The sequence below is a fragment of the Anser brachyrhynchus genome, assembly GCF_964034855.1.
Source record: "Anser brachyrhynchus genome assembly, chromosome: Z".
Taxonomy (NCBI): Eukaryota; Metazoa; Chordata; class Aves; order Anseriformes; family Anatidae; genus Anser; species Anser brachyrhynchus.
The window spans coordinates 25,304,816-25,315,444 of NC_137697.1; the positions used below are offsets into that span (position 1 = coordinate 25,304,816).

General features: G+C 41.1%; 1 protein-coding gene across 1 annotated transcript; it reads right to left on the reverse strand.

Annotated features, from left to right (window-relative positions):
• Positions 1–2,089: 2,089 nt before the first annotated feature.
• LOC308185843 (relaxin-3-like) lies at positions 2,090–4,983 on the reverse strand. The gene is made up of 2 exons (XM_080574466.1): positions 4,575–4,983; positions 2,090–2,787 (listed from the first exon to the last, which is right to left on the reverse strand). The coding sequence occupies exons 1-2, from the start codon at positions 4,798–4,800 to the stop codon at positions 2,420–2,422; spliced, it is 594 nt and encodes a 197-aa protein (XP_080430592.1). The 5' UTR covers positions 4,801–4,983; the 3' UTR covers positions 2,090–2,419.
• Positions 4,984–10,629: the final 5,646 nt, after the last annotated feature.

Consider the following 10,629-nt stretch of genomic DNA (forward strand, 5'->3'; position numbering starts at 1 on the left):
TGGTGTTCTCCATAGCTAATTGCTCACTGAGTGAAATGTGAAAAAGAGAAAAAAAAAAAAAAAAAAAAAAAGCTGATTTCAGGAGGTGTGTTTTTGAACAGCTATAATGATAAGCACAATGTGTTGCTTTGAAATGTTGTGCTCATATTTATGCTGCTATATATGTATGGCAGTACTCCCAGGGGAGCTTTTGGCAGAGACAAGGTCCTTCAGGTTTGCCATTTGGATCAATATGCTAACTCAATAATGATTTTATATGAGCGTATAAAGATTTTATGAGATGTCTGCTTTAAAACATGATAATTTCCCCTGTGTGGCTGGTCAGACATGTCATTTTATGGGGCAGGTTTGCTTCTGGTCTTAAAAAAAGCTTTAATGTTTTTGTGTTTGGTCACCAAGTCATACAATCAGCAGCAGATGGCATCCTACTGCATGGCTAGTCCTGTTGCAACCAAGTGACACCTAATGGTCACACTTGGCTTCACTGTAAAGAAGCTGCTATAAGATGTGACCTACCACACAGATGTCTTTCAGGACTACATTTTCTTTAAAACAAAACCTTTGAGTATTCACACGCATACACAGCTACTTCATCACTGCAAAATACGGACTGAATTTCAACTTAATCCAACTTATTTGATATCTGTTATGGCTGGCCTACAAGCTGTGTACCTGGACAGATCTGTGGAAACAAAGTAGAACAAGCAGCATATTCCTTTTTCCCCATATTTCTATTTGAAAGTTTAGCAGGAGGTTTTCTGGCAAAATGAGAAAAGCAATGGCTAATTTTCATTTTCACATTTTCCCTTTTATCAGGGATTCTATGTACTGCTTAGCCTCTACCTTAATAAAAAACAAACAAACAAACAAAATTAACTCCCAAAAACCTTGATCCTACTCAAAAATAAGGAATGCTTCCCCTCAGACTCCTCCTGTATTCTTCTAGGAAATCGTTAGCTGAACTAGGGAATCTCTAGCACCAAAACTATTTGTGGAAGCTGGAAGATAAGCTACAGAAGCTACAGAAGTGTAACTAGGCTGTTGCAAAAAATACTACAGCAGAACTTTACCCAGCTACCTTCCTCACTCAAACTGATAAGAAGCATCTTACATTCACTAAAACAGAGGTGTGGGAGAAGATACCTCAATTCTTGCTCAGCATTATCCCTATGACTAAAGAGGTGGTGCTTTTCAGCGGGAGGGTAACATTTGTAATGAATGCACATTCTGCGCAGTCTTTACTGACTAAAATTGACATGGTTTGAAAAAAATAATAAAAAGGATCAATAGATGCCTAAGTGCTGGAATAACAGTACCTTAGGAAAAGGGATAAAGAAGTGAGGCTACAATCTCATTAAGCAGTATTTTGATCAAAGAACACTTTTCAAAAGACAATCTGAAGAATGAAGCACCATCAGCCAAAGGTAATGAGTCTAAGCTATGAAGTATACTGAGTAAACTACTGCTACACAGAGAAGTGAAGTTGCCATGAGCATCATTAAGGTAAAGAAAAAACAAACAAACAAACAAACACCTTAAGGCATCAACAACGTAGCTAGAAGTGCTACTTGTCACAGCTGAGAATTTAGTGAAAAACAAAAAGTTTAGGAACTACAAAGATTAAAGCAGCTATTAAATGCAGTAGCTATTATCAATTTAGGAACACGCCTGAAGTAGTGTAGAACACCATAGTGTAGGAAGACATGGGAAAGTGTCTATATAATGAGTCATTTGAAGCACATCCAACAGTCTCACTAAGCAATAGTAGAAAAAAAAATGAGAAAGGTAAATAAGAACTAACACAAGGGTTAATACTTCAGCTCCTAACTAATTAGGTTCTTCTATGAATATGAAGAAATATTTAGGCTGCAAGTATTCTATTGAGGTAAAAATGCAGAAGGGTATTGCATAAAACAATTCTGCAACTGTAAGGGAGGGGGAAAGTGCGTTCAAAATAATCAGCAAGCTGAGTAGGTGTTTAGTGGAGCTTCATGCAGAATGTCCTTTTTGTACAGCTCTGTAGCATGAATCTCATCTCAAGAATATCTCCAGGTGTTCTTTCTGTCAGAGAAAGAATAACTCTGTAACACTTAGTATAATTACATTTTAATTAAACACTTGATTTTTTCCTTACATGTTACAAAGATATATTACATTTGTAATATAAGAGTAAAGGCTGGACATTAAAATGAACTGTAAAGACTTATTAAAAAAATATAGATTAAAAGTTACTGCAGCAAAACAAAGTTATTACAGTTACACTTGAGGATTTTTTTTTTGTTGTTTAAAGAAAACCAGCAGTACTGACTGGCACTTACAGACAAAATAAAATACAGTAAGAGTTTTATTCCTCCATACAGCATTCAACCAAGTAGCACTGCAACTAACATAGATTTCATGCATAAGTGCAGATAGTATTTTAAACTCTGCATATAGTACTAATTTCAGCTTTCGTACAGCCCCATTTGCAACACATTCCTGCCAGACCCAGAGATTCACGTTTTCTTCTGGGATATCTGGCCCAAGGATAACTGTTTGATCCCACAGGATTTGCAATTCCTTTTCCTCCCCTGTCCTTCTGAGCAGCTTCTTCCACCTGTTGAAGAAATTCTTTGAAGTCATCTGCCACAGGCTCATATTCATTATAGTCATTTAAACTATACAAGTCCTTCAGTATCTCCCATCCAAGAAATGGGCTGCTTCTCTGCATCTGTTCCAGTTCAGGACCCAACATTGATTGCAACTTGAAGTTTCCCAGAAGTTTGTTGCTTTCTGCTTGAGAGGAATCTATTTAAAGAAAAGACTTAAAGGTAAGACTTCAGGAATATCAAAAAGAGCACAGAATTCTAAAAATCATCAATAAAAAGCCTATTTGGCTAGCAATAAGCAAAGCATTTTTATTTAGGACAGCTACTGGTGCTGCAGAGCCTCCGCTCATGATTTACTTATAGATTACTTCTCGGGCAATCTTTGTTTTGAAGGCTATGCTGCCTATTAGACATGGGAAGTATGCTGTGACAGCTGTCACTGACGTATACACATCCTATTACGCCTGCACTGTTACATATGGAGATGTGTCAGCCCTTCTGTAAAGAAAATTGTAAAGTGATGTATCCAGAGACTGCATAAAATTGTGTCATGCAATTCACAAATCAGATTAGACCACTCCTTTCCCATGCACACAAACCAGTACCATAAGAAGAACAAATGGGGGGAGAAGGACTGAGTATTAGACTCAGTAAGCAAATATTTTATGTATACTCTTATAGATGGTATTTTTCTACAGCTATTTCAGCTGATACTTGCCACTCGTTTCTCAAGACTTGCAGAATTTACTTAGAAACACACTTGGTCTCACTGACCCTAGACTTCTCAAAAATCCAGCACTACTTCCATTCACCTCATGCTGTTTCTCTTGTTTTTGCTTCTGCAAGGCAAGTGGCACTGCATATTTCAGCTGACGTGAGGAAAAGCAGCTTTTTTAGTTCTTAAGTTAAAAAAAATCTGAAATAGGTGTTTGCCATGTGGTCTGCATGCTGTTAATTTGGTTTCGTATTTTTGTTTCAGAAAGCTGAAAGAACATGAGAACATCAAGTGAACATTAGATTTACTTTAATATAGCCAATCAACATATACAAGCTAACTTTCAGATAGAACAGCTACCCAGATATGTAAAAAAAAATAAAAAATAGTTGTAGCTACTTTACTAGTCAAACAGTTACTAATATTCAGTAGTCACTTGGGGCAGAGAAAGACTTCCAGTTAGATAGTACAGAGCACAGTGGGGTCTCCTTTGTGACTGATGCTCGTAGACGCTACTGCTCAAGAATAGAAAGAAAAAGTTTCCTGTGAACTTTGGTGGCCGTTCATGAGGTCTTACCTTTAGAATTGTAACAAGTTACATAGTATTACTCTATTTGTTAAAGAAAAAGGTAAAATAAACCCAAAATACTGGCTTCATTTATAGCACAAGTAAAATGTTACTTCATTAACAGTATGCTTATGGAAGAAAAAACCTCTTTCTTTGCAAGTACTAGCTGTAATTCCATCTTCTTTCCTGCTTAAAAGTGTTATTTCCACTTTTTGAAATATATAAATGAGACCCAGTGCCTAGAATTACTATTGCGTTACTGTATTTTGCAAACAGTCAAAAAATACCTGCTTACCCTTTCTTAATATATTTGTCTTAGAACCTGTGATAGGAAACCCTAAGGAGTATTTTACCCGCCAGGAACTCCACCAAAGACCCTTAAAATTGAGTTTTTGTGTTTAGATCGGAACCCGAAGCGCCAAGCGAGAGACCCCCAGTTCCTCAACGTGCAAGTCGCACAGAACCGCGCAAGCTGAGCAGTAAGGGAAAAAAAAAAAAAAAAAAAAAAAAGATAAAACTCCATATTCTATAGCCCCCATGCCCCAGCTCGGAAAGCTCAGGAGCACCGCTCCACACCTCCTGACCGAGGGGAAAGCCTGACGGGACGCGGAGGGAGGGCTCCCGGCGGGGGGCTCCGCGGGCAGCCCCCACCCGGAGGCGTCGAGGCGCCCCCAGAGCCCTCCCCTCTCCTTCGGGCACTCACCGACGGCGGGCGCCGGCTCCGCGGCCAGCAGGGAGAGCCGCTTCCAGCGGGACCCGCCGCAGGTGAAGATGACGGCGCGGATGAACTCCCGGCCGCACAGCTTCACCCCGTAGCCGTCGCCGTCGCCCGCCGACAGCAGCGCGCCCCGGGCTCCGGGCTGCCCCGGCGGGGCGCAGCACAGCAGCAGCGCCGCCGCGGCGCACGCGAGTCGCAGCCTGGCCCCCATGGCGGCCCCCAACGGCCGCCCGACCGCCGGCCACTCGCGGCCTCGAGCCTGACCGCCGCCGCCCCGCGTGCCGGCCGACCGACCGCGCCGCCGCTCCTCGCCCGCCTCCCGCCTTTTTATCGGCTGAGGGCGGCGCTGAGTCACCGCCTCGGCACCGGCCCCGCCGACGAGGCTCGGGCCGGGGCGAGCTCCTACCCCGCCCCGGTCGCCCCCGAGGCTCCCCCCCCTGCCCCCGCCGCTCACGGCCCCGCTTCTGAAATTGGCGTCCGCCGCCCCTCTGGGCCCCCAGGGAGCAGCGGGGAGGCGTGAAGGACAGGGCGAGCTCGCCCCGTTTGGTTGGGGGCGCCGCGCCCCTCCTGCAGAAGGTCGTCCTAAACGCTTTGGTTGAAGCAAAGATCACAAAACCACAGAATCCTGACGGTTGGAAGAGACCTCCAGGATCATCTGGTCCAAGCGTCCCCCTACCACCACTGTCACCCACTAAACCATGTCCCCAAGCACCACATCCAAACCTTTCCTTGAACACCCCCAGAGGCGGTGACTCCACCACCTCCCTGGGCAACCCGTCCCAGTGCCTGACTAAGGTGTATTTTGCAAAGATGTTAAAGGAAGTAAAGTAGAACACAGGCAGCTCCTCGGAACTGTTTGAGCACCAGACTCTTGAGGTGCGATTGGAGAGCTCGAATTCCTCCCGAGTTAGTCATTCTCAAGGCCGAGGCTCAGACGTGGCCGCGGGCAGCCCAGCTTCAGGGCCACCTTGGCTCTGATAGCGGCCTCCCAGGGCTCTGAAGCTCTGGGTCTGTGTGTTCCACCATCAGGCCCCTGCAGCCTCTTGCTGATAAGGGTTCTTTGGACTCACCTTGTAGGCTACACTCCTTGTGAAAGTAAACTTTTTTTTTTTTTTTTCCACCCAGCACAACTGGACAAGAAATAGCTGCCATCCGCTTTTCTAAAAAGCCATACTATGGAAAAACAGAAAAAGTTCATCTGTCAAAAAACAGAGTAAGGCAGTGTTCTGTGGATCTTTTTGTGTGAGGGCTATGCTTTCTATTCCTTGAGAACTGTTTGCATATAGAAAAGCCTCAAAACTCAATCTAGAAGGAAAACACCTAGAAAACATGTCTACAGACTAATGTATAAAGGAGAATGATTCACTTGCACTGGAAGAGAAGACACAGACTGGATTACATTTTCAAGGAGGACTTTCGTGTTTTACACCTAGCTGGATCTCGAAAGTATGGAAGCTACAACGTTGTGTATACCTGGACTTTCTTTTTGGCCAAGTCTGAAACATTTTGGACCAGTGTACCTTCAACAGCAGACACAAACTATTATCTAGGCTGTTACTAGGATGCAGTCCTCAGGAGTGGAAGCTGACACTCTGAAATTTCCCAAGGGCTAAACATCCATCTGTTTATCTTTTGGTTAAAGTCTTAATTGCTATTCTGTTACACAGAAGTTGAAGAGGGGTAATCACAGCATGCATTTTTAAAGGAAGCAACAGCTTGATCTTGTTGGTGTAGTAGACTTTTCCTGAATATATACATCACATCAGGTGAACTTATTTCTGGACTGCAAGAAGCCTTTAGGCAGGGGAACTGAATTCAGTTAGTGTGGCTGGAGAGCTGTCATCATCTACAAGTGCATTTTCAGGGCAATTAAGGAAGGTATCTCCTGAGTTAGGCAGTGACTGACCACAGTGACTTATTTAATCTGTAAACTAATACAATTTATTTTATACCCTGATGCCCATATCCTATATCGGATCCAGTCTGTAAAAGCAGTAAAATCTAGGACGTGTCTTTCTCAGTTTTTCCCTGGGGAATTTTGAGGCAGGTACTATCACACTGGTTGGTCAACCTAGCTGTAAAGCCTCTGACTCTCCACGTGTTCTAGTTTCAAATTTAACTAGAACATCTGCTATTGTGATACCACATCTAACTCTCCCTTATCAAAGGTAGGGTTTAGGGTGACTATCTTCATTTTTTTCACAAGAACCTAATTTTTGCAACTGTCTGAAGCATGTACCCTCTGACTACAGCTGCTAAAAGCAACCACTCCAAAGACTGGAAAACAAAAAGTTCAAAACAAGTTTTCTGACCTCACACATTTCTCCTTCAAGGCTACCGAATGCAAAAGAATACCGTCTATGTTTTCTGTTGTGCTTTTTGGTAGGTGATCGAGCATAGGTTGTCAAAGAGGCCTCGGAGGGTATGTCTTTTTGAGACATCCATAATTCCTCAGGGGGAGCTCACACTGCAGCACTCTTCATCACTCCTTGTTGAAAAGCACAGGCTACAAATCCTCTTTTACTAGGAGTAAAGACCGCAACAAAAGTCAGTGATTTAATGAGTTTGATAAAGGATCATATCTGAATGAGCCAGCAGTAGTTTGACATTGCTTAATGTCACTACGCTCGGTGCTGTTTCACCAGTAGGGTGTACTACTCAGTATTTTTCCTCCAGCCATATTTTAATAACGCTGCCTTTGCACCTAGGGCTTTTGACTAGATCTATTGTGATTTGAATAGTAGGTTATAAAGAAACTTACTAGGTAAGTCATATAACTTTAAATCATACAGGATTTTATATAGAAAAGTCTAACTGGCAATCCTTCAGTGATTTGCCATGAATTTAAATCAAGTCAGAGGCTAAGCTGGTTTAGCTGTTTATCATAGCGAGAAAAACTACCTCTGTTCAAACTAATACACACAGAAGAAAATAACTAATTTGAACATTTACATAGTAGCTCAACCAATCTGAAGTAACTATCCACCTTCTTACTGTCTGAATTATAATGAATTATAATGAAGAACAGACAACGGCACAGCAAAGAAATGAAATCTACAGGATCTTGCAATATAGATACTGTCTCAATGCAAGTATTTTTTCATTTTCTATTTCCTAAAATAAGGTAAAGATGATTGTACCATTTCTCTCCCTTGTACTAGATTTTGAATCTGTTGGCCAATAGCAATCAAATTGTACAGAGGGTAGTGTGATTCATGAAAACAGGTGGCTAATAAAAGATATACCCTTCAACAGTACCTTGATAACCTTCAGTACTTCGAACAAAATGTTTATTCCCCTGACGAATATCAGACAGCCTACACAGAAGGTCAGGACAAAAATGCATAGATTTCATTGGTTTCTTTTCAGAGACTTCATTTCAAATTCATGGAGTCCAGTGCTGCAAGAACTACTTAGTTTTTGGAAGTTGCTCAAACATGAACTTTAAATATTTCTTAAGATTGTACCAGACAGAATTCTGTAACAAATGAGAAATGTCACTTTATGCATGTGACTGGTGATTATGTGTTAGTGTTATCCAGGTATCTATGTAGAGCTTCATCATAAAATGACTGGGTTTTAGAAAACAGCAGTTCACCTTTAAGGAAGCTAATAGTTCAAAAATGAAGAAATCCAAGTGTTTTAGATAATACATTCCAAGACTGATTAAATGACTCAATAATAATGCAGAACATATCTTGCTTGTATATTGTCCACATACGTGCTTTCCACCCCACTACTTTTAAGAGCAGCGAGATGCAGTCACAGTCAGCAAATAACCTCAAAACACTTAGGAAGAAGCTTGTAAGAACCGTCTTTTCCTATTATAAGGGAGGGTTTGGAAAAGATAAATCATTCATCTAAGCAGACTGGACCCCCCGACATAACTTTACTTCTTTCTCAGCAGTACTTATGTGTCCTATCAAAATCAGATTAACAACAGAAGTGCGGGATGAGCAGTTGTGGCTCACAAGTAGCATGTACTTCCTTGGATTCTAAATGAGACATATCCATAACAAGAACATAAATAGTTTAATTTTGACAACCTAATCATGACTTACCTCTCACTTTCTCTGAAAAATCCTGTTCTGAGTGACATTGATTCAGGTTTCATGGCTATCAAGACATTATGGCCCGGAATGACAACAGGATTACGGTGATAAGAGTAGCTCTCGGGTTAGAACAAGTTCTCCCTGCAGTTATTCTCCTTCTCTTCCCCCAATGATTCTTGAAAACAGAGACAGTTGCTGTGATACATTAAAGGAAGTCTTAGAGCTGAAGCCAGCTGAGCACCCATGACAGAAGAGATCAGGATGTTTTATGTTTCATGTATTTGTTTCTGAATACAGCTGATATGATGATTATGGGCAACTTGTGCTGTAAACATATATTTCCCCGAAGTAGGTTCTGTCAAAGGTAAGCTTCTCTACTTTCCTTCATTATTCTCTGAAGAGAATTATACAGTTCAGCCACTCTATAGCTGGATAGCTATGTGACAGATATGGCTGCGTTTGGCATACACAAGCATTTCCTTTAGTGCACTGGCAGTGAAATAAATATTCAGTACCACAGAACGAGGATCTTCAAAACAAAGCCATAATTTACCCAGAAAACAACAAACAAACAAAACCAGAATAAAGCTAATATCAGGAAAGAAAGGTGAATAAACCATTAAAATCTTGACAATCTTTGGCACATTCTATGTAGCCCATTTAAATGCATTTCTGGGTTTGGCATTAGACTGTCCTGTTTAGAGCACGTTAGCATGTTCATCCTTTTCCCCTATAAATTTAGTAACTTTCACTGATACCAACTGGATAACACTGAATGAAACTTGCCTTATCTTACTTTTGTGTGTGTGTGTGGGGGGGGAGTTGGGGACACACTCTTGCAATGATCTTAAGTTTAACCCTGGAGAGAAAAAATAAATAAATCAAATTTAGCTAGGATGAAGTAATAAGTAGCTTTCCGACTCCCTCTTAAAACTGCTATCTTGGTCATTATTTTGCTTAACCTGTCTGCTTCATTTAACACTGCTTTTTGATCAAACACCATAGCCAGCAATCTATCACAAACACACAGATACTAATTTATAATTCTCAGTGGGTAGGATTAGGATATTTCCTAATTTTCTAACACTTGTAAGTAAAACTACAATATGGACTATTAAAACTGCTCTCTTGTAGAATGTCTTCCATAGGATTAAAAGGTAGATTAAAACGCACTGGTGGAGACACACAAATACCAATGCAAACTGTGTAATTGTTTTTTTCTTTCTTGGAAGAAAGAGTATCAAGAGATGATAGAGATCAAAACATAAAAGCTTGTTAGAACATCTCCAGAATTAAAGCTAGGCCTACTTCAGCCCCTGGAGGAAAGGTAGCAGAGGATATGCTACCTAGATAAAAACAAGTAAGCAGGGATGCCTATGTCCCAAGAATAGAACAGATTATAGCAGCAAGTTAGGACATGTTTTTGTGGTGAGAGATTGTATTATAGGATAGGCAGAAAACGTGAGGTGGTCTTGAGCTGCTTTTTGTGCGTGTGCAGAAGTGCACTGACTGGCAGAACACACCTGAAAGCACCACAGGCTGAGCTGAGGCATACCTTCCAAGGTGATTAAAATCACTGCCTGAAATCCGGTGTGGCAAAAGTGTAGACCAAGCTCTTGAAACCAAAGCTATTATAACCCATTTTACTGCTCTGCACAATGAAATGTATCACTTTTGAAAGTGTATGCAGTTTGTTAACATGAATATGAGAGAGGAACGCAGAACCAATTACAAAAGCGACTGAATGTAGAAGTGAATGCACTTTCAGGAATCATCGTATACAGCTATGAAAACTGTGGTATTAATTTCGTCTACTTTGAAAAGCTCTTGTTACATGATATATTCACCTGTCTTACTGTACCAATATCCTAATCTCAGTCATCTTCCAAAACAGATTTGGGGCATTATCTCCAGCTGGAATTTAATTTTTAACTAAAATAAAATTGTCAATACTAAAATTGCAGTTTAAAAAAACATCACCAGAAGAC

Excerpts from the sequence above, each read along its gene's own strand:
- LOC308185843 (XM_080574466.1), bottom strand. The coding sequence starts at position 4,800 with ATGGGGGCCAGGCTGCGACTCGCGTGCGCCGCGGCGGCGCTGCTGCTG. Across the intron at positions 2,788-4,574 it reads GGAGCCGGCGCCCGCCGTCG|ATTCCTCTCAAGCAGAAAGC; the intron begins GTGAGTGCCCGA and ends TTCTTTAAATAG.